This window comes from Pseudorca crassidens, chromosome 2, assembly GCF_039906515.1.
Source record: "Pseudorca crassidens isolate mPseCra1 chromosome 2, mPseCra1.hap1, whole genome shotgun sequence".
Taxonomy (NCBI): domain Eukaryota; kingdom Metazoa; phylum Chordata; class Mammalia; order Artiodactyla; family Delphinidae; genus Pseudorca; species Pseudorca crassidens.
The window spans coordinates 20,595,501-20,619,604 of record NC_090297.1 but is presented as its reverse complement, the minus strand read 5'-3'; the positions used below and the strand labels follow the sequence as shown (position 1 = coordinate 20,619,604).

Sequence of the window (24,104 nt, the reverse complement as noted above, 5' to 3'; positions counted from 1 at the left end):
CAAGGCCCCGCCTCCCAGCAGCCCATTTTCAGCAGCGTCATGGGAGGGCAGGGCAGTCCAGATCCCAGGCCTCTGCCAAATGCCCCCACCAGCCCCTCTAACTGCCTCCTTCCTGGCCAGGAGCCAGCAGCAGCGCCTATACCTGCAGGTCAGGCTGCTGTATCACTTACATGTCACCTGGGCTAAGAACAGCGAGGCCCTGTTCTCCAGTGAAAACAGCCCAACCCGCGCCCTGGCTGCCCCATGGCTCCTGTTACCCAAACAATAACACCCAGTCGCCTGGCACCTCCATGGAGTGGGGAGGAGGAAAATGGGCAGTGGTACTCGGGACTCTGTACCCTCTCAGGCCCAGAAAGCAGAGGCCAGAACCCAGCCCTGGCCATTGGAGAAACAGAGGCCCAGAGAGGCTAAAGACTGATTGGGGGTCACACAGTGTTTCCAAGGTGAAGCTCCTAGAGAAATCACAGCCCCCTTAATCCTAGGAAATAAGCCAGTCTCTTCCTCTCAGAGTTCAGCTGCAGCAGTACTAAAACTGAGTTGAGTTTCCTGTTTAAACCTGGCCCCTGCCCCAGGATTCCCCAAAGAGAAACAGGAAGTAGTGCCCTGGACCGGGAATTGAGCTCCTGGGTGTCTTTCTTCCCTACTAGTATAACCCATGGTAAGTCCTCAGATTAAGTCTCTCCCTGGCCCCTCCCAGTCCACCTTCCTCTAGGGAGGCCTAGGTCTCAACGGTATGCCAAGGCAAAGGAATCCACCTCTGAGCACCTCCCCAACCCCCTGTGCCCCAGTCCTTGGGGGGTGGGCTGTGGTGGATAGGGGCTGCAGAGGGCAGTGTTCCTCACCTCAGAGGGTGAGTCAGCGAGAGAACTTCTGAACTGAGCAGGGCCCGTAAAAACCCCATGGCAGGGATCCCAAAGCAATTTACTCCAAATTGCGCCTTCAGGTTGGCTACCTAATCCTGCCATGCGCCCACCCTCCAATAGCCAGTGTCAGCCATGACCATCCCTTTAAAGGGGCAGCACACCCTGGGTTCTGGGGACCAGGGATCCTCACTCTGATCTCAACCTGTGACCCTGAGAGGCAGGGCACTTGGTGGTTGCCCCAGTTAAGAGAGGGCAGAGGAGGGGATCTAAGCAGGGGCTCTGGGCCCAAGCCAGAAGAAAATCACCTTGGCTCCCAGGCTCACTGAGGTTTCCATACCCTCCCTGCATATCCCCACATCCCCTCTGGAAAGGCAGTATCACCTACCTCCTTCCCAGAATGAGGCTAAGGGAAAAGTTTTTTTTCTCCATCTGCTGGCAGATGGGCTTGACCTTGACCCTGGGGGTCAAAGGGCACAGGAAGAGCTGGCCTTCTGCAAGCTTAGGGCCTAGCACCATAGAAACCTCAGAGGGCAGGAGGTGCTTCTGGGAGAGGCTAGGCAGGCAGAGGCCAAACTCCCCAGGGGCCCAGTCCTTCCTATGGGAGGGGGCAGGAACCAACGTTCTCCTCATCTCCAGGAATAATTTTCACAATGTCTAAGGGCTTTCCCCCATTCTCTTCCCCCCAGCCTGGAGCAGGTGACACAGGTGTCCTCTGACCCTAGGCTGGGGCAAAGAAAACCAAGAGTTTCAGCCCCAGACGGACGGTGTCACCCCAAATTCCACAACTGCTAGGGTCAAGAGGGACAATCCTTCTAGGGTCAGCAGCCGAGTAGCGGGAGCTCTTGGGGTAGGGCGCTGGGAGACATCAAGGAGAAGTGAGGGGGGGTCCCATGATCCTTGTCTCTTGTAGAATCCGAGACATCTGACACCCCAGCCCTGGCCGTCTGCCCTAACGAAGGAAACTCCGACAGCTCCCGGTACAGGTCCTAGGTGTGTGGGGTGAGGCGGGGGTCAGATCTCAGCGCACCACGGCATACCCTCTCCGGGCTAAGGGGTCTCTCGGCGCTGTGGCGGAACTGTCCCTCGCGCACACACACCCGGGGCAGAAGGGGGTGGAGCCGGAGAGGGGGCAAGAGATCGGAGGGCACTCGCGTCCGCGCGGGCGCCCGCCAGGCTACAGAGGCGCCGCGGGCCGCCCCGCCCCTGTGGGGACTCGGGCTCGCCGGCCGCCAGCGCCCGTCCCCCGCCCAGCTCACTCACCTCCGGGTCCAGCGGCACCAGCTCCATGAGCGGCCAGGGCTCCTTGAGCTGGGCGAGCGGCATCGCGCCGCCGCTGGGCGGCCCGCGCTCCACCGGAGGTCCGGGCCGCCTCGCCTCCCAGGTCCTGAGGTCCCAGGATCCGCGCTCCCGCGTCCCCTCGTCCCCGCGCCCCCTAACCCCCTCGCGCCCGCCGAGACCCTCTCGCTCTCGCTGGGCCGTCCGCGCCGCCGCCGCCGCCGCCGCCGCCGCGGCACTCGCACTTCGGCTCCCTCCGTCACCCGGCGCCGCCGCGCCCATTGGCTACCTGCGCGAAGGGCGGGGCCAATGAAGCCCCGCCCCGGCCCCCGCGGCGCGGCATTCCCAGCACAGACCCCCAGCCCCCGCCGCGAAGAGAGTGCGGGCCCCGCCTTCACCGCGAGCCCTGGGCCCGCGCTCTGCTCAGCCCAGAAGAGGCCCTCTTGGCTCCTCCCTCCCAAACCCGGTCCCCGGAGGGGACCATGCCAGGGCTACCCATCTCCCCCACTCACCTCGTTTGGAATAGCTCCCCAGATGTTCTTTCTACCCCCCCAGCGGGGGCTGTTTCCCCCTGCCCCACACACACACTCTGAATGTCCTGGGCCTGACCCCGGCAAAGGCTAGAAAGGAGCCTGGGCCCTACTCCCCCCATTACAAGGCTCTAGGACCCCCCTAACCCCGCCCCGGAAGGCGACACTGGAATCTCCTGAGCCCTGGCTCCAGGTAGGGTACAAGTCTTTCACCACCATCAGGACCCACAGTGCCTCCAAAGTGATGTCTTAATACGCATGTTTTGCTCTTTTCAAGCCGTCTCCCCGAATCTCTCCCAACTGCAGGCCCAGCTCTGGGCTCATTTGGGCTTGTGCCCCCTCTGAGGAGACCAGGGACCACGTTCCAGGATTGACCGACACTTGGGCTGTGCTTGGGGTGCAGGGAGGCCAAGGAGAGAGATTTCCCCCGGAGAGATTCAGCCTCCGTCTAAAGAGGTGTTAGGGGTTCAGGTGTGATGAGATTTATTCACACGTGGGGGAGTGGAGAGATGGGCTTGCGTGTTTCATGGGTGGGGAAGAATGTCCATTTGCAAAGCCGTTCTAAAGCAGGATTGTTTATCAGAAGCCTTCTTCCAGTCAGGCTTCACCAATATATGATCTCCTTGGATCCTCACCACCACCTAGTTTACACATCATAAAACAGCCTCAAAAAGATGAGGTGACTTACCCAAGGGTACACAGCAGATGGGGAACAGATTAGGACTTTAAAAAATCAAAGTCCATGAGGATTTCTCCTAAATCCAGATGCTCCTGTTATTCCATCACTTTCCAAGGGTAGCACCTCAGCTGTTAAAGTGAATTGAGTTTTGAGTGGAAAAGACTTTGGAACCGAACAAATCTGGATTTGAATCCTAGCTCTGCCACCTCCTTAACATTGGAAAACTCATTTCATGCCTCTAAACCTGTTTCCTTATCTGTGAAAGGGGAATCATTAATATAATTCCAATCTTTCAGGTAGATCCTGAGGACTAGATTTAATTCAATAAATATTTATGGCTATATATTACAAGCCAGGCCCTCTTCTCGAGCATGCATTATAAACCAGCCCTGCTCCTCATTCCTGTGGATATAGCAATGAACAAAAGAAAGTCCCTGTTCTCATGGAGTTTACATTCGGTCTGGTGTGATTAGATAAATTATTAGAGCTAACATTAACATAGCACTTACTATGGACCAGGCACTATTCTAAGCACTTTACCTGTAAACTCATTTAATCCTCACAACAACCTTATGAGTTAGGTGCTGTTATTATCTCCAGTGTATAGATGAGGAAACCAAGGACAGAGAAGTTAAGCGTTTCATTTTTCTGGGTCCCTCCAAGGTCACACAGCTGGAAAATGGCAGAGCTGAAAGACAACCCTGGTAGTCTAGGCCCAGTGTTCATTCCTTTTATTTTTTATTTTTGGCTGCGTTGGGTCTTCATTGCTGCGCACGGGCTTTGCGCACGGGCTTTGCGCACGGGCTTTCTCTAGTTGTGGCGAGTGGGAGCTACTCTTCATTGCGATGCGCCGGCTTCTCATTGCGGTGGCTTCTCTTGTGGAGCACGGACTCTAGGTGTGCAGGCTTCAGTACTTGCAGGGCTCAGTAGTTGCAGTGCACGGGCTTCAGTAGTTGTGGTGCACGGGCTCTAGAGCACAGGTTCAGTAGTTGTGGCGCATGGGCTTAGTTGCTCCATGGCCCGTGGTTGCTCCATGGCATGTGAGATCTTCCCAGGTCAGGGATCGAACCTGTGTCCCCTGCACTGGCAGGTGGATTCTTAACCAGTGCACCACCAGGGAAGTCCCTAGAGTTCATTCTTTTGTTCACTCACTCTATTACCTCCTTAATGAGGGCTAAACTGGAGGCAACCTGCGCCAAAGTTGGCAGCTGTTATAGACATCAGTGTTAGTATCAGTTGCCTGGAGCCAGTTTCCGATGCCCCAACCCCTGCTGCTCAGGGCTAGTGTTGTAATGTTTAGACTCAAAATTGAGAAAATGCTTGTTGTTTATCTGAATTCAAATTTAACTGGGTGTCCTGTTGATTTGCTAAATCTAGTCATCCTACTCAGGGCTCAGAACAGATTGCACCCAGGTGCCATATATCTGGCTGCAAGCCGGTTTAAGTTAAACTTGGGAAGAGACATTGAGATCTAGAGAATGAGGGCAAAGGACTGCTGGGCGAGGAAAATGAGGTGGATGCGTGGGAGGGGCATGGGTGAGGGGAAAACTGGAGTGATTCTACCTTCAATCTGCCCCCTTCCTGGGGCTCCTGGCCTCTTCCTTCCCCTTTTTACAGGAAAGGATTCCATATCAAGTGCATCATCTCAATTTAAGGACCCAGTAGTGACTCTGCTTTCCTATGAATGTTTCACTTCCTGTGTCCTCTCTCCCAAGAGTATGGGGTTATGCTGGAAAAGGGGGGTGCCCAGAGGACACCTGGGCCCTGCCTGGGAGCTTGGGCAGGTCAGCTTGCCCATGATTGTTGAAGGGATGTTACAGTCACTCAGCAGAGAGCTATAGAGACCAATCCATAGCCTACAATGTGCTGATCCTGCTGCAGCCTCAGCTCACAGTTTTCTGTTTCTCTCTAGGCTGCAGCCACACTGACTTTCCTTCAGTTCTGCTGCCCCAGGGCCTTGCTCCTTGTTCTTGAAACTGTCTGTCTTCCTCAAGCCAGTTTATCTCCACAATCACTTCCTCCAGGACATCTTCCCTTACCTGCCTGTTATATACACTCGTGGCAATGGATACTTCTCCTTAGTGCTCCTCAAGGTGTACTTTTACATTTGTTTTTGTGATTACCTGATTAACATCTAGCTCTCCAATTAGACAGGAAGCTGTGAGAGGGCAGTAATCGGGTCTTCTAGGCTCTTATCTTCCTGGCACCTGACACACTACCTGGCACATAGATGCTCAAAGAGGCTAAGTGATATGTACAACATCATCTAGCTACAGTACAGTACATCTAGGACTCATGCTCTGAAATGCTACACTCTGAGTCGTGGATAAATGATAGCTATTATTATTATTCATAATGGGGTGAGAACAGGCTGTTCGGGGCAGTCACTTGCGGTGTTTGTTAAGTGAATGACTCATAAGTGTGAAAGGGCTCTGCTGGACACAGTGAGGTTCTTATTCTGTACCTTATGGAAGAGGTTATTCTAGCATGAAGCAGGGGGCTGAGCTGACAGGCTGAGCGCTGGGTTTTAGGTCCTTCTACCGCAACCTGGGCATGTGCTTGCTATAATGTTCAAGAGCACAGGTTCTGGATGGGCCCTGCCCCACAGGAAGAGAGCCTGTCATTATTCTTTCTTGGCCATTCAGTAGAGGAGGGTCTTGGCACACGTGTCTCCTGGCAGCAGGTGGAACAGCATAAGGGGAACAATCATAATGGTAGTTCCCTTTAACAAGTGATCACAAAATGCCAGAACTTGGCTCAGCATTTAAATAGTAATCATCATCATCAACTATGACAGCTGATTGAGAGAGAACTATGTGACCTGCCTGGCACTGTGAGTGTTTTAGAGGCAAGAGCTCATCCAGTCACCCCAACGACACCATGAGACAGAAATTATTGTCTCCATTTTCCAGATGAGAAAACTGAGGCTCAGGAGTGATGCAATCGCCCATGGTCCAACAGCTAGTAAGTATTACAGCTAGGCTGGGAACCCAATTCTCTCAGACTCAAAATCCAGTGCTCTTATTCACTTCACTACACTGTCAGCCCAGAAGGGGCTTCACGGGTACTCAGTATGCAGAGGTGCGTAGTGGTGAACAAGTAAGGGGGTGGATTCTCTTGTCTGCCCCATCCAGGTCTGAGGGATGGAGGTGCTTGAAACCCTCCTGTAGCTCCCCCATCACACTTCAAACAAAATCCAAGGACTTTGCTGGGCCTGCAAAGTCCCGCAGGACCTGGCCCCCTACTCCCCCTGCCCCCCCCACCACTCACTCACTGCCCCCCTGCCACCAGTCTTGCTGCCTGCTCACTGACATGCCACATACACTCCCACCTCAGGCTTTGCTCCTGCTGTGCCCTCCACCTGGAACATTTCTTTCTTTAGCTCTCAGAGTTTGCTCCCTCACTTCATTCGCACCTCTGCTCAAATGTCACCTCTTCGGAGAGGACTGACCCTACCTAAGATAGCTCCCCATCGACGGTATCATCTTATGTTATCTTTTTTTCATGGCATGCCTCTCTACCAGGGATCATATTGTATATTTACCTGTTTGTTTATTGTTTCTCCCACTAGAACAAAGCTCCATGAGGTAGGACTTTATTTTGTTTACTGCTGTCTCGCTGGCTACAGCTGACATGTGGCAAGCCTTCAAAATATGCTTGTGTGGGGACTTCCCTGGTGGTCCAGTGGTAAAAAATCCGCCTTCCAATGCAGGGAACGCGGGTTCGATGCCTGATCGGGGAATTAAGATCCCACATGCCACAGGGCAACTAGGCCCACGTGCTGCAACCACTGAGCCCACGGCACAACAACTGGAGAGTCCACGTGCCACAACTGCGAAGCCTGCGTGCTCTGGAGCCTGCACGCCACAACTAGAGAGACCGCCCACTGCAACTACTGAGCCCGCGTGCTCTGGAGCCTGCTTGCTCACCAAAACGAGAGAGAATCCTGTGCGCCGGAATGAAAGATCCCACATGCTGCAACTAAGACCCGACTCAGCCAAAAACAAATAAATGATAAATAAATAAATACTAGAAAAAAAAATCCCTACTCAAAAAAAAAAAAAACAAAATGAGGCCAAGGGAATTCCTTAGTGGTCCAGTGGTTAGGACTCCGTGCTTCCACTGCGGGGGGTATGGGTTCGATCCCTGGTCAGGGACTAAGATCCTGCAAGCTGTGTGGCATGGCCCAAAAATAAAAATAAAAAAAGAATGAGGCCAAGAGCTAGGACAGCTACCTAAGGCTGTTGGTCAAGCTGTACAGGTTTCTGGCCAGACCAACCAACTCCTTCAGTCAAGTTGTGCTGAAGAGGCTGTTCGTGAGTTGCACCAACTGGTGGCCTCTATCCCTTTCCCAGATGATCCGGAAGGTGAAGCTTCCTGGAGGGGAAGGCAAAACAGGTGTGGTTATAGGAACTAAAACTGATCATGTGTATGCCCAGTAGGTGCCCGAACTGAAGGTGTGGGCACTGCCCTGGAGCCACATCCCCAAGGCCTGGGGCAAGATCCTCACCTTTGACCAACTGGCCCTGGACACTCCCAAGGGCTGTGGCGCTGGCCTCCTCTCTGGTAAAGACCAAGAGGTGTACAGGCATCTCGGCAAGACCTCAGGAACACCAAACCCTACGTTCCAAGGGCTGGAAGTTCAAGCGCACCAGAGGCTGACAGGCCCGTCAGCCTTGTTTAATAACAGGCCTTGTTATTAAAAAGATTTTGGGTGCTGAAAAAAAAAAAGAAGAATGAGGCCAAAGATAGGGTAGTCAGAGAAGAAGAGGAAAAATGGGAGCATCCAGATGGGACAGTCCCAGGGCTACTGGAGAACTAGCTAGTGGGCTCCTCCACTGACCTGGAGACCGGGACCGGGTGGGGGCAACAGAGGCTTGTTGCTGCTGGTTACAGAGAATGGGAGCTGAAGTAGAGGGGGATATAGTAGCAGCAAGAGATGGGAATGGAATTGGAGGTAGAGGGGCAGAAGAAGAAAGCAGTTGGTCATCAACAGATCCTTATGGACAGCTATGTGCCAGGCACTGTTCTGGGCACTGTGGACACAGCAAAGGAATACACAGAGAGGGTCTCTGCCCTCTAGAATAAGGGTGGGTAAACTATGAACGGCCTGTGGGCCAAATCTGGCCTCTTTTTATGTGCCTATGAGCTAAGAGTGGCTTTTACATCTTTAAATAATTGAAGAATATTTCATAATGTGCAAAAATTATATGAAATTCAGATTTCAGTATCCATAAATAAAGTTTTATTGGAGCACAGCCACGCTCCGTTTACGTATGGTCTAGGGCTGCTTTCACACTACAACAGCAGAGTCGAGTAGTTGCAACAGAGACCATATGGCTGAGAAAGCCTAAAATGTTTACTAGCTGGCTCTTCAGAAAAAAAATTTGTTAACCCCTGCTCTAGGAACTTACATTCTCTTTGGTTAAACAAGCAGGTAAACTAATTTCAGAGTACTTCTGAGGACAAGAGCCAGCTGGCATCAGTAGTTTCTCACACCCTGCTTCTGCCTCAGCCACCTTCCCCTGGAAGGGAAGTGCTCCATCCAGCTGGGTTGTAATACAGCAGCAGAGGAACTGGGGTCATTGTGATCAGCCCCCTGCTTCTGGGCCAAGAGGATCAAGACTTTTCCTGGAAGAAAAAAGTCACTGTCAGTGATTTGCAAAGTCCAGCACCCGCTGGTTCCCCTTCCCCTAACTCAGATCCTCAATCTAGGAACAACTTATTTATGACTTCAGAGGAACATCATCACCTTTGTCATCAAGGCCTGCCAGCTGTGTTCCTGCCACTTGTATGCAGTGCCTCCTTCTTTACAAAAAGTCTTCTCCCACACTACCTCATGGAGCCCTTATGGGGTAAGGCATGGCTTGGGGTTATTGTTCCCATTTCACAGATGAGGAAACTGAGACTTGGAGAAATAACCTGACTTACCCAGGGTCACATGGCTTGAAATAGCTTGCAAAGCCACAATTAGAAAGTAGTGCAATGTCATCTTTGGAAGGGCCTTTGGGACTGTCTCATCCAGAGATAGGAAACTGATGGCCTGGGGCAGAGGTGAATCAGTTAAGGGTGGTAGCCAGTCCTCCATGTGCAAGAAATAAGGCATGCATTGTCTGTAGAGAAGTTTAAAACATTAATGAAACTGGGTGGGTCTGCTTTTTTTATCACTGTGCCCTGGCAATTCTAAACAATGTCGTTGGTGATAAAATCCTCCCTCCTGAAGAGATCTTTCTTGGTCTAAGTTCTAAATAATTGCCGCGATTACTATGAGATATATATATTACTTCAAATTAGTACATTTTATCACCTAACCTTTAATAAATAACATATTCTACATGGAAGCTAATTTGAAGAACTCCCAGTTACACAACTGGCGCCAACATATACCTTCAGTTTGAGAGCTCATAGCAGGTCAGCATCATTGGAGCTCACATCAGGAGCATTCATGTCCCCATGTCCCTGCATTTAAACAGCAGATTTGAAATCAACGGTGATAGCACAGTGATTGTAAAACGGTTACTGTAGTTCTGTCATTCTCTATGCAAGTCATTCTCTGAACCTGCCAAGTTGCCTCTTTTAGAGGCATTTCTTCATGTGTGTGTGTATGTACCTTTTTGTTTAAAAAATACATTAATATAACCATAAACTATTAGTCCTTTACTTTTTTCCCATTTGTACTATAATTTTTATTTTATTTAAAAAATTTTATTGGTCTGAGTATATATATGAAGTTCAATAAAAGCAAGTTTTTACTGTCTCTATTGCTTTTCTGCCATTATTATTATTTGTTTTATTTCATGATTATTATTGAAGATAATTCTTGTCATGTTGGGATTAAAAAATGATCTTTTCTACACACACTACTATATATAAGATAGGTAACTAACAAGAACCTACTGTATAGCAGTAGGGAACTCTACTCAATATTCTGTGATAACCTATATGAGAAAAGAATCTAAAAAAGAAGTAATATATGTATATGTATAACTGAACCACTTTGCTGTACACCTGAAACTAACACAACATTTTAAATCAACTATACTCCAATAAAAATAAAAATTGAAAAACTTTTTTTTACATTACCAGAAAATCTAAGAAGAAATTCAAGAAAAATAAAATTTGATAACTTGGAAAAAAAAACACATTTTGGGTGTCAAACATACTAGGTTCACCATTGGCTTACAGACAGACGAGGGGGGCTTCCCTGGTGGCGCATTGGTTGAGAGTCCTCCTGCCGATGCAGGGGACACGGGTTCGTGCCCCGGTCCGGGAAGATCCCACATGCCGCGGAGCGGCTGGGCCAGTGAGCCATGGCCGCTGAGCCTGTGCGTCCGGAGCCTGTGCTCCGCAACGGGAGAGGCCATAACAGTGAGAGGCCCGCGTACTTCAAAAAAAAAAAAAAAGACAGAATAGGACCCACAATGACATCATTATCTTCTCAATCTTAATCATCATTATTTTTTTATTGAGCACCTACTTGGTGCCAGGCACTGTTCTAAGGTTGGACATGTATCATCCCAACTTTTTCCCCATTCAACAAATATTTATTAAGATCCTACCATGTGTGAGGCACCATTGTAGGTGCTGGTGATATGGCAGTGAACAAAGTCTAATGCTTTCTCTCTCTTACCCGTGAACCACTGGGCCTGGAGGTAGGATGGGTGTTCTCCTTGTGTACCATCCTATTTTAAGAATAAAGCCAGGACCCCACAGACCCAGGATTAGGGTGAGGTGAGTTAAGGCCAAGTCACACAAGTGCAAGGTCATATCCTGTCTTCACTTAAAATGTTGCTATTTTGGTCATCATGGATTTTTTTTTTTTGCATTACTTTTAACTTTTGAAAATATATCTTGATTGTTGAGTTTTTGGCACCCCCTTAAATTTTGCACCCAAGATGATTCCTCATTAACCTCATTCTGTTAACCTCACCCTAGTCCTGTCCTTGCTTATGTGATCCTCACAACAATCACGTGAAGTAGGTGCAATAATTACCCCCATTTTACAGATAAGAAAAGTGAGGCACAGAGAAGCTAAATGACTTGCTCAAGGACATACAGTTAATTAAGTGGTAAAGCTGGTGCATGAACTTCTCTTACTTTAGAATCCATGCTCTTAACCCTACTTTACATTTTGTTTAGTCCATACAGGCTGCTAAATATCTCAAGTAACTTGCCATCACTTTAATTTAAAATTAAAAATACAGCACAGTGCATTCCGCAGCCCCTCAGGACCGGGGTTGGGTTGGAAGACCCCTTGGTCCTGGGACACAAGGCGCGGCCAGAAAGGCAGCAGCCCCTTCACCTGTCACACAGCACACGTTGGTGGGGAACCTGGTGCTAAACCATTCATAGATGACCTGCTTCTGGATCAGGGTTTCCTACATAACAGAGCAGCTCCCTCGCTGGGATCTATTGAAAGTCAGCCCTGGACAGACGTTTTGTAAAAAGAAGGTATTAAAAAAAAAAAAAAAAGGAAGAAGAAAATTTAAAATACAGCTTTCCAGCCTCTTTAAAAGTCAGGCAAGGGACTTCCCTGGTGGCGCAGTGGTTAAGAATCTGCCTGCCAATGCAGGGGACACAGGTTTGATCTCTGGTCCGGGAAGATCCCACATGCCGCAGAGCAACCAAGCCCGTGCGCCACAACTACTGAGCTCGCATGCCGCAACTACTGAAGCCCGCACGCCTAGAGCCCATGTTCCTCAACAAGAGAAGTCACCACAATGAGAAGCCCACGCACCGCAATGAAGAGTAGCCCCCGCTCACCACAACTAGAGAAAGCCCGCGTGCAGCAAGGAAGACCCAACGCAGCCAAAAATAAAGAAATAACTTTATTTTTTTTAAAAAAAAGGCCACCTGTGCTCACATTCCAGTTTTGTGGCCATCAGCAGAATGGAGTGGCAGCCTCTCTCAGGTAAAGCAAGCTCATCAGGTCACCACAGTCTCCACCACCCACTACTATCTCACTGCCTCCCCCACTTCATTCACTTGCTACCTGTCTGCTCCTGGGGGCATTTAGATTTGGACCCCTAATCTGGTCATCTCACAGATGGAAGAATCCAAGCCCCAGAGAGGAAGAGGTTTACCCAATTCACACAGCACTTGGAGCCTGGGCTCCAAGCCAGCCCTTACACAGCCCTTCAGTGATAAGAGACACTTGTAACTTTACACTTGATGGGAGCTCAGAAAGGGAGTTCCCAGACAGATCAAGCTAACCCCTATTTGCTGAGCACTGCCCAATTTTTGCCTCCAAGGTGGGCATCTCCACATCAACATCTCAGGTGGCCCTCCCAACGACTCTGGCAGGTCAGCCTTGACAACCTCTATCTTACACGTGAGAAACTGTTGCTTGGGAGGTTAAGTGACTCTCCCAAGATCTCACTGCAAGCTTGTGGTAGGTCTAACTTCAGTTCACTAGCTCTTGACATAAGACCTCCTGCTCTCTCCCCAAAACACCCTCTCTGACTCTTACTAGGATTTTCTTGGACTGAGGCTGGAGTCTCTGCTGGCTAAATTTACTCTCTTCCAGAAGGATTCTAACACAGGGCAGCCCGAGAGCCAAGCTGGAGTTGTCAGAAATACTGACTATAGGCCAAGCATATGCTAGATGCTTTTCACAAAGCTTCTATATTCTTTGTGTTTATCTGCATCTGAATTTTCCACAGTGACTGTATTTTACTTCCTGTACGAGGAATTGCTTGATCTAGGCCTGGAAATGATTCTACTGAAAGTTTGGAGAAGTTGAGGATATTGGTCCCCAACTTGCAGTTAAGGAAACTGAGGCTCAGATGGATGGCCCAAGGTTACACAGGTAAGAAGTGATGGAATCAGGATTCTGTCTGAGTCCGAGGCCTGTGCTCTTTCCATTCCACTACTCTGCTTGCCCTTTTTTTTTTTAACACCTTGTTCCACAAAGGAGTTCAGGCAACTTATAAAAATACATTAAAGGAATCAAGCATTTATCCTGTCTTTCTTTGTACAAACTATTTCAGGAAAATCAAATAATGAATGAGGAAAAGTTATTCTTTTATTTTTTCATTTAAGTTTTTTTTTTTTTTTTTTTTTTTGCGGTACGTGGGCCTCTCACTGTTGTGGCCTCTCCCACCGTGGAGCACAGGCTCCAGATTCTCAGGCCCAGCGGCCATGGCTCACGGGCCCAGCCGCTCCGCGGCACGTGGGATCTTCCCAGACCGGGGCACGAACCCGTGTCCCCTGCATCGGCAGGCGGACTCTCAACCACTGCGCCACCAGGGAAGCACTCATTTAAGTTTTATTTTTAAATTATTTTTGTAATTTAATTTTATTTTTAAAAATAATTTTTATTGAAACGTTGTTCTTTATGGAAGAATTCCAGCTAATGAATGCAAAAAGAATGCCAGAGGGACTTCCCTGGTGGTCCAATGGTTATGACTCCGTGCTTCCACTGCAGGGGGCTCGGGTTCTATCCCTGGTCAGGGAACTAAGATCCCACATGCTGCTGGGCGTGGCCAAAAAAAAAAAAAAAAAAGAATGACAGAATTAGAAAGTCATGGGGGATTCCCTGGCAGTCCAGGACTTGGCGCTTTCACTGCCAGGGCCCGGTTCCCATTTTGCAACACCTAATGAAATAACGGATCATCAGCAGATGCTAAAACCAACAGATAAAAGGTTGATGGGGAAATCTATAATGAAAAGAGCAGGCCAAGAGCCCTGAAACCATGGATCAATCAATAAAAATATTTAAACTAAATATGTGCCGCTAGATGAGACATAATAATAAGTAGACAGCACCATCGCCAATAAGGTATTCTTGCTAAAGACATTAAACCTGAATCTAATCAAGCTCTAGATCTAACTTTCAGTTTAATGGAAATACAAGAGACAGAAGAACAAGTTAAACTACACCATCAGGAAGCAATCAGCCAAATCTTCTGGGATGTGGGAACCTTTACAGGGCAAACGCTCTGGTTTCCTTTACAAATAAATAGCATGAAAAAAGAAGAAAAGAAAAGTGAAACTGTTATAGATGAAAAGTTACTTATGACGCATATCAACCAAATGAAATGTGTGAGCCTTATTTGAGTTCTTATTGGAAAAAACCAACTATTAAAGAAATTTGAACATGAACTAGGTATTAAATGATTTTAGGGAATTTGTATTAATTTTGTTAGGTATGATAGTGGCATTGTAGTTATATTTGAAAAAGCCCTATCTTTTAAAGATATATGCTGAAATAATTCCAGTGAAATGATATGATATCTGGGATTTGCTTTATAATACTTCAGAGGGAGGGAAAAGTGGGGAGGTAAATGAAACAAGATTGGCAAAATGTTGGTAATTATTGAGGATGGGTTACAGGTGCATAACAGTTTATTACATTCTCTCTACTTTCATGTGTTTGAAATATTCCATAATAAAACATTTTTTAAGCCTTAAAGTAAATAATTAAGAAAATTGGGACAAAGAGAAAATACAGATCCAGAAATAGAATAGTTCTGAGCTTCTTAGCAGCCAAAACAAAGAGGGAAACGAGTCACGATGGCCAACTGTTGAGAAAGACAGTCTCATGCCTGCAGTTTTTTGACCCTTACTCAATTATGTAAGAATGGGCCCTGAGCCTGGAACACTTCCTAACCAAGAGATAAAGAGCCCACACAGCCAGCTGGATTTATCACCTTGTGTGGGAGTATCTTTCCTTGTTTTAGGTGTCATGAGTACTCTTTTGTCTCTGCTTAAAGCATGTCGGTCGTATGGCATCTAGCCAACCCCATGGTTATTATCTGTCCTCCTCTTGGAGGGGATAGGGTCCTTCCACTATGGCACAAGAAGGGTGAGCATAGGTGAAGTGCCCTGTGTTGATCACTGGGAGAGATCCCCCGGCAATGAGGGACCAACACCCACTACTGAAGCTGATCCTGCTGTCTCTTCTCTATGTGAGCAAAGCGTGGTTCCATCCGGTGCTTGACTGCATTGTGTCTTCCTTGACTACTCAGATACCAAGAGGAAATGGGTAGAAGTGTTTAGAGTCTTCCCCGGGGAATGATAACTGGTGCAAGGGTACTCCACTTGACACAAGGAGATTTCTAAAACCAACAAACCAGCACAGTTTCTTGTAATCAAAGAGATTCCGGTGCTGGCAAAATTCCTACTCAATATGGCCTATCAGTAGGGGGCCAGTCATCTGCACTGATTTGGGGTATAATGAAGGACTTGCAAAGAGCTAGGGCCAACAGAAGGAGGGGAAAGAGGTGGAGAGAGGTGGACCTTGGAGGATGAGGGAAATGGAGAAGGACATGGGAAAGGCAGGGCATTCTAGGGGGAGGGTACTGAGTGAGCAAAGGCAGACAGGCTATTTCATTTTCATAAAAGAAGAAATACAAAAAATGCATGTGAACCTGAAGAAAGCTGGTCTTTTATTTGCTCCCTCTTTGCCAAAAGAAATCGATCCAACTCCAAAAAGCACTGACAGGAAACAAAAGTCTTTACCAAAGGTCTTTGGAGGACACTGCAAAGGGATTACACGGCACAGCTCAGGGCAAGACATCCTTTCAGAATCCTCCTAAATCTCTCTTCCTCAAAGTTCCACACCATTACAACAGCTCCCCAAACCTCTTCCTTCTTTCTCTTTTTCCAAATTCCTGACCACCCAAACTCTGCCAGCTCCCTCACTCCCCTCCCTTCTCTCAGAAGCAGCTTTTCCTGATTGGGACTGGGCGGAAATTCCTCCAGGTCTCTCCACTCTTTTGCTTATAGGTCTATTTCTCTCCCTCTGCCCTCCTTACAAAGGCTCCTAAGCCTGGGAAGGAGGAAAAGCAGTGCATATTTACATGTGAGTATTTTTGTCCCGTGGCCTGGAAATAAAAAAAAAAAGGAAGGAAAGACACCCGCATGTTAACAGGAAGATGCCAGCAAAGCTTTGGAATCAGATAAAGTTGGGTCCAGGTCCTGGCTCTGCCACTTTCTAGCTGCGTGACCTTGGGCAAGCCTCACTGGAGACATTTCTCCAAACCTCAGATTGCTGTTCCGTGAATGACTTAGCATGGTATCTGGCATATAGCAAGCGTTCCATAAAGTGTAGCTTACAAAATAAAGGAGTTAGTTACCTGTAGACAGGAGGAATATGGTGAACTTTATTTTGTCTTTATCCATATTTTTTGCCTTTATCAGTATTTAAAAATTTTACAGTAAGTACATACTTGTAAAAATAAAACAACATAAAGATCATTATAAACACAGGCGTAGGATTAAATGTTTATCAGTAGAAGATCAAATGAATTATGGGGTACCCATATTCTGGAATATTATGAACTCCTTAAAAATGGGGTATCTCTATAAATAATGACACGAAAAATGTCCACAGTATACAGCAAGTTGCAAAACAGTATGTGGTGTGACCCCCTTTATATATATTTATATATAGTATGCTACAAATAAGAAAAACCGCAGCTATCTCACCAGTGAAGATGAGTGTTTTTCATTTTTCAAATCCATATTTTTGTAAGGTTTTAATTTAAAAAAAAAGACTCATGAATTACTTTTACATAAAAGAAAAACACTGAAAGGGGGGGAAAAACAGACAGGTAGGGTTTCCCGTGTGTTTCCCAGGCCCACGGGGGAACAGAGCACCAGACAAACGAAGGACCCCAAGATTCTGCGCACCGAAGTCCTATCGCTGAGCCGGTTGAGCTCCTGCCAGCCACTAGGCTGGGCAGGAAGGGTAAACAGGGCACCCCATCTTCAGCCCTCGAAGGCTCCCCCCTGCCCCCACGTCCTGTTTTGCAGACTGCAATAGAAGGGAGCCAGTAGAAATTGCTCCCTTTCTCCCCATGGGGACCCTTCTAATACCTCTGCTAAGGAGAGTAAGGTTTGCTGGAGCAGAGAAGAGGGCAGGGGCAAGAGAAGGTCCTGGGGCCTAAAGATCTTTCTAGATGTATGTGGCCTGTGGCCCCCAAGACTTCCCCGCTCCCCCAATCTTGTTGAAACTGAAGATGGGGGGGCTCTGGAGGGACCAAAGAGCCTTGCCGGGCTCTCAGGGTGGGACCCGCCCCGCAGCGTGTGGAGGGAGGAAGCTGCTGAGCCCCCAAACTCTTGGGGGACAAGCCTGAGCAGTTCCCGGAATGTGGGGAAAACGGGTGCCCTATCAGCGCTCTCTATAAAAACCATCGCCTACAGAAGATCAAGCCCCAAGATTGAGTCCCAGGATTTCCTGACTAGTTCCAAGAACCCAACCTAGAAAGTGGGCGGGGTTCCTGCCTCCTCTTCCCCTCCCAACTCAGGCCCTTCTCGCTTTTGGGTCCCCAGTCCAGGCCCAACCCCACGGCCAGCCCATTCAGCTCCCAAGTCTAGTCGGCCCTGCGCTCCCTCAAACCACCCCCAGTGCCCGCCCCGCCCCCAGCTCTGCGTCTCCCCCCGCCCCATTTCCGCTTAGTTTGCACTCCCGGCACCCCGCGCGCGCCTGGGGTACCTCCTCGGCCCGCGGCAACTCAAGCGCCGAGGCCCCGCCCTTCTGATGCCCCGCCCCAAAGCCCCGCCCTGGCACGTGCCCGCGCTTAGCTTGTTTACCTCTCAGTGCCTGTAAGGGGACCCCTCTACAGGTCAAACCCTGACTATATTATCAGCCCTTGCGACCTGCATTCCAAGTGTGGGAAGGGGGTTCGCGGCGTTCAGAGAAGTTTGGAGAAGATGCAGGCCCGGAAGCGGAAGCAGAGAATGGAGAGGGCCGGAGGTCGGGGCAGTGAGGACCACAAAGCTCGAGCGCACGCCCACCTCCTTCCCTGCGGGCCGGCGCACTTGGTAGTGGGACGAGACGCTCGGTCTGGGTCCGGCGGGCTCGAGCCTGAATCTGAGCAAGGGCTGGCCCGGTACCCGCCAGGTGTGCTGCGCGGGACTGGCGGCAGGGCGGGGTGGCCCCGGGAACGATTGTCGGGGGTGGAGGGCGAGTCAAGTGAGCTGGGAGTGCCCGGCCTAGTATCGGGAATCGAGGGTCCAGTTGGAGGTATTGAGGTGAGGTGAGATTAGGCCCAACGGCTCTCTCGCCTGGATACCGTGACCTGTCCTGGCAAGGGTGGGGAGCAGGAGACCCAACCTTTGGGGCTGTGCCTCATTAGCGCTTCCCAGGTGGGGCGCGGAGCTCGACTCTACGCCGCCACCGTGTGGCCGCAGGGAGCAGCGCCTGCCTGGACCCGGAGACTCCTCGGCGCTGGGGCGGGGGACCAGGCCCTGGAGACCTTGGGAGAGCCGCCCGTGGGGAGACTGACTTTCGATACCCTGCTCCTCCCGAGCTGGGTTCCAGGAATGGGGCTGAAGTTGCCATGGCGGCGGCGGAGCAGTCGCCGGGCCTTCCTCCAGCCGCTCTGAATCCTCCTCAGGACAGCGTGGGATTGTGGTGTGGACACCCATTATCCGCCAGCATCTTGTTGCTCACTGAATAAGGAGGTGTGGAGATGTGGATGAGAATAATCCCTCCCAAAGGCAGCAAGGCCTCCAACAACCAACCAGCTTTTCCTAAGCATCTACTATGTGAAAGGCGTACAAAGATGAATAATTAAAATAAGTAGGGAAAGCCCTCTCATATTTGTGGCTCCCCACTTTCATGAAAATAACAGGTAACTTTTAGGAAGGCTTACTGTATGCCAGACATATACTGAGTACTTTTATATGCGTGATAACATTAAATTCTCACCACAGTCCTCTAAGGGTAGGCACTATTATTCCTATCCAACAGATGAGGAAGTTTAGGTTCAGAGAAGTTAAGTAACTTGCCTAAAGTCACACAGCTAGATCGAATTTCTAAGCCTTGGTTTGACTTTTTTTTTTTTTGGCCGAGCCTTGGGGCTTGCAGTATCTCAGTTCCCCAACCAGGGATTGAACCCAGTCCCTGCAGTGAAAGCCCAGAATCCTAACCAGTAGGCCCCCGGGGAACCCCCTTGGCTTTTTTTTTTTTTAATAGACTTTATTTTTTAGAGCATTTTTAAGTTCACAGCAAAATCGAGCAAAGATGCAGTGTTTCCATATGCCTCCTGTGCCAACACACAGCTTCCTCTATCAACATCTAACACCAGAGTGGTGCATTTGTTACAATTAGTGAACCTACATTGATACATCATTATCACCCAAAGCCCAAAATTTACGTTTGATAAGCCTTAGTTTTTAACCACCATGTCAATCTCCTACCCTAATTATAAGGCCACTTTGCTGAGCGGGGATTCAACTGGGACTTTGAAGGGTATGTAGAATTTTCCAAAGCAGGGGGTAAGAAGGACATTTCAGGCAGGAGAGTTGTATAGAGAAAGATGTAGAGGGATTTTCAGGGTACTTGGCAAGTTTGACTTGAGCAAGAGGCCCCAAGCTTTAGTTAGTCAATTGAGTATCGACCTCATGAAGTTTGTCCTAAACAATAACAGCCATGAAATCATGGGTTTAGAATGCAGGTTATATTTTTGAATCCCCATTGAAATAAATATGTTAATCTTTGAAAAATATGTGGTTATATGCCACTAAAATTATCCCTAGAGCCCCCGGTGATAGTCATGCCCCATTCTGGAAAACACTACCATAGGGAATTACTGGAGGTACCCTGGGGAGGTAGGATGAGGCCACTGTTTGTTGAGCAAAGGTCATCTGTGTCCCAGGTAAGCTGCCTGCTGCTGTTCACAATTCTCTGAGCCCCAGACCTACCAGCATATTTGATCTTATCTTTCCTGGCTGGCAACACTTTGGTGGCTCCTTATTCTCTTCTAGATAGAAGAGTAAATGCCTTAACATAACCTACAAGGTCCTTGGGGATCCTGGGGTAGGCCCACCATGGCCCCATCAGGCTGGTGAAGAGGGAGATAGGAGACAGGATCTCCTGGAGGAAGTGACATCTGAGCTGAAGTCTAACGGATTTATGGGAGAGAACTAGGTGATGGTGGTGAAGAGCTTTTTTAGGTAGAAGGAACAGCAAGTGCAAATTTCCCGAGGCAGGAAGGAACAATGTGCATGTGAGCACCTGAAAGAGGCACTAGAGGAGGAGTCGGGGAGAGGAGTTTGCAGGGGCCAGACCCTGCCTGCAGTCCCTGGAGGCATCACACGCATCCTGATCTTAATGCTGTGCCTTACAAGGAGCCGTTTAGGGCCTCAAGAACGGTGACTTCAGTTACTTGAATAACAAATACTTTTTGAACACCTGCTTCAGGTGGAGCACTGGGGATTTTAATAGAAGACTCTCATGGTCCCTGCCATCAGGAAACTTACATTCTTTCACAAACAAAAGTTATACATATGCATGGTTTAAAGAAATAACAAGTATTATAAGGTTTTCTATGAAAACAGAAGGCAGTCCACTACCTTTTCCCTCATTTCCACTTTTGCAGAGGCATCTATTTTCAACTTTTTTAGCTGACTGTATTTTAGATTTATCTCCATTATCTCTAAATAATCTTGGTTTGTTTTTTGTTTTTTGTTTTTTTTTTTTGTTTGTTTGTTTTTTGGCGGTACGCGGGCTTCTCACTACTGTGGCCTCTCCCACTGCCAGCGGCCATGGCCCACGGGCCCAGCCGCTCCGCAGCACGTGGGATCTTCCCGGACCGGGGCACGAACCCGTGTCCCCTGCATCGGCAGGCGGACCCTCAACCACTGCGCCACCAGGGAAGCCCTGATTTTTGAATTTTATTTAATTTATTTTTTTATACAGCAGGTATGTATGTCAATCCCAATCTCCCAGTTCATCCCACCACCACTACCCCACCCCCCTGCCACTTTCCCCCCTTGGTGTCCATACGTTTGTTCTCTACATCTGTGTCTCTAGTTCTGCCCTGCAAACCGGTTCATCTGTACCATTTTTCTAGGTTCCACATATATGCGTTAATATATGATATTTGTTTTTCTCTTTCTGACTTACTTCACTCTGTGTGACAGTCTCTAGATCCATCCATGTCTCTACAAATAACCCAATTTCGTTCCTTTTTATGGCTAAGTTAATATTCCATTGTATATATGTACCACATCTTCTTTATCCATTCGTCTGTCGATGGGCATTTAGGTTGCTTCCATGACCTGGCTATTGTAAATAGTGCTGCAGTGAACATTGGGGTGCATGTGTCTTTTTGAATTATGGTTTTCTCTGGGTATATGCCCAGTAGTGAGATTGCTGGGTCATATGGTAATTCTATTTTTAGTTTTCTAAGGAACCTCCATACTGTTCTGCATAGTGGCTGTATCAATTTACATTCCCACCAACAGTGCAAGAGGGTTCCCTTTTCTCCACACCCACTCCAGCATTTGTTGTTCGTAGATTATCTGATGATGCCCATTCTAAATGGTGTGAGGTGATACTCATTGTAGTTTTGATTTGCAGTTCTCTAATAATTAGTGATGTTGAGCAGCTTTTCATGTGCTTCTTGGCCATCTGTATGTCTTCTTTGGAGAAATGTCTGTTTAGGTCTTCTGCCCATTTTTTGATTGGTTTTTTCTTTTTTAATATTGAGCTGCATGAGCTGCTTATATATTTTGCAGATCAATCCTTTGTCCATTGATTCATTTGCAAATATATTCTCCCATTCTGAGGGTTGTCTTTTCGTCTTGTTTGTAGTTTGCTTTGCAAAAGCTTTTAAGTTGCATTAGGTCCCATTTGTTTATTTTTGTTTTTATTTCCATTACTCTAGGAGGTGGATCAAAAAAGATCTTGCTGTGATTTATGTCAAAGTGTGTTCCTCCTGTTTTCCTCTAAGAGTTTTCTAGTATCCAGTCTTACATTTAGGTCTCTAATCCATTTTGAGTTTATTTTTGTATATGGTGTTAGGGAGTGTTCTAATTTCATTCTTTTACATGTAGCTGTCCAGTTTTCCCAGCACCACTTATTGAAGAGACTGTCTTTTCTCCATTGTATATCCTTGCCTCCTTTGTCATAGATTAGTTGACCATAGGAGCGTGGGTTTATCTCTGGACTTTCTATCCTGTTCCATTGATCTATATTTCTGGTTTTGTGCCAGTACCATATTGTCTTGATTACTGTAGCTTTGTAGTATAGTCTGGAGTCAGGGAGTCTGATTCCTCAGGCTCCTTTTTTTCCCCTCAAGACAACTTTGGCTATTTGGGGTCTTTTTTGTCTCCATACAAATTTTAAGATTTTTTGTTCTAGTTCTGTAAAAAATGGCACTGGTAATTTGATAGGGATTGCATTGAATCTGTAGATTGCTTTGGGTAGTATAGTCATTTTCACAATATTGATTCTTCCAATCCAAGAACATGGTATATCTCTCCATCTGTTTGTGTCATCTTTGATTTCTTTCATCAGTGTCATACTTTTCTGAGTACAGGTCTTTTACCTCCTTAGGTAGGTTTATTCCTAGGTATTTTATTCTTTTTGTTGCAATGGTGAATGGGATTATTTCCTTAATTTCTCTTTCTGATCTTTCGTTGTTAGTGTATAGGAATGCAAGAGATTTCTGTGCATTAATTTTGTATCCTGCAACTTTACTAAATTCATTGATGAGCTCTAGTAATTTTTTAGTGGTATCTTTAGGATTCTCTAGTATAGTATCATGTCATCTGCAAACAGTGACAGTTTTACTTCTTCTTTTCCAATTTGTATTCCTTTCATATTTTTTTTCTTCTCTGATTGCTGTGGCTAGGACTTCCAAAACTATGTTGAATAATAGTGGTGAGAGTGAACATCCTTGTCTTGTTCTTGATCTTAGAGGAAATACTTTCAGTTTTTCACCATTGAGAATGATGTTTGCTATCAGTTTGTCGTATATGGCCTTTATTATGTTGAGGTAGGTTCCCTCTGTGCCCACTTTCTGGAGAGTTTTTATCATAAATAGGTGTTGAATTTTGTCATAAGCTTTTTCTACATCTCTTGAGATGATTATATGGTTTTTATTCTTCAGTGTGTTAATATGGTGTATCACATTGATTGATTTGTGTATATTGAAGAATCCTTGCACCCCTGGGATAAATCCCACTTGATCATGGTGTATTATCCTTTTAATGTGTTGTTGGATTCTGTTTGCTAGTATTTTGTTGAGGATTTTTGCATCTATATTCATCAGTGATATTGGTCTGTAATTTTCTTTTTTTGTAGTATCTTTGTCTGGTTTTGGTATCAGGGTGATGGTGGCCTCATAGAATGAGTTTGGGAGTGTTCATTCCTCTGCAATTTTTTGGTAGAGTTTGAGAAGGATGGGTGTCAGCTCTTCCCTAAATGTTGATAGAATTCACCTGTGAAGCCATCTGGTCCTGGACTTTTTGTTTGTTGGAAGATTTTTAATCACAGTTTCAATTTCATTACTTGTGATTGGTCTGTTCATATTTTCTATTTCTTCCTGGTTCAGTCTTGGAAGGTTATACCTTCCTAAGAATTTGTCCATTTCTTCCAGGTTGTCCATTTTATTGGCATAGAGTTGCTTGTAATAGTCTTTCTTTTTTTAAAAAAAATTATTTATTTATTTATTTTTGGTTCCATTGGGTCAGTTGCTGTGCGTGGGCATTCTCCAGCTGTGGCGAGCAGGGGCTACTCTTCTTTGCGGTGTGTGGGCTTCTCATTGTGGTGGCCTCTCCCATTGAGGAGCACGGGTTCCAGGCACACGGGCTTCAGTAGTTGTGGCTTGCGGGATCTAGAGCGCAGGCTCAGTAGTTGTGGCTCATGGGCTTAGTTGCTCTGTGGCATTTGGGATCCTCCCGGACCAGGGCTCGAACCCGTGTCCCCTGCATTAGCAGGCAGGTTCCTAACCACTGCGCCACCAGGGAAGCCAATGTAGTACTCTCTTATGATGCTTTGTATTTCTGCAGTGTCTGTGG

At 47.4% G+C, this 24,104-nt stretch overlaps 1 protein-coding gene, 1 long non-coding RNA gene and 1 pseudogene across 2 annotated transcripts in view; 1 reads left to right on the top strand and 2 right to left on the bottom strand.

Moving 5' to 3' along the window:
- The window catches only part of RPS6KA1 (ribosomal protein S6 kinase A1), a 36,115-nt gene extending 33,820 nt beyond the window's left edge, over window positions 1–2,295 (bottom strand). Inside the window, exon 1 of the mRNA XM_067724953.1 lies at window positions 2,124–2,295. Coding sequence (XP_067581054.1) covers window positions 2,124–2,186 — 63 coding nt within the window. The 5' untranslated portion in view covers window positions 2,187–2,295. The remainder of the gene's footprint in view (window positions 1–2,123) is intronic.
- Window positions 2,296–6,296: 4,001 nt separating this feature from the next.
- Window positions 6,297–8,087, top strand: LOC137208731 (large ribosomal subunit protein eL18 pseudogene; annotated as a pseudogene).
- Window positions 8,088–8,627: 540 nt separating this feature from the next.
- Window positions 8,628–18,431, bottom strand: LOC137210160 (uncharacterized). The gene is made up of 3 exons (XR_010936286.1): window positions 17,886–18,431; window positions 9,735–9,806; window positions 8,628–8,978 (listed from the first exon to the last, which is right to left on the bottom strand). It is a non-coding gene; the product is annotated as an uncharacterized lncRNA (long non-coding RNA).
- Between the last annotated feature and the right edge of the window lie 5,673 nt (window positions 18,432–24,104).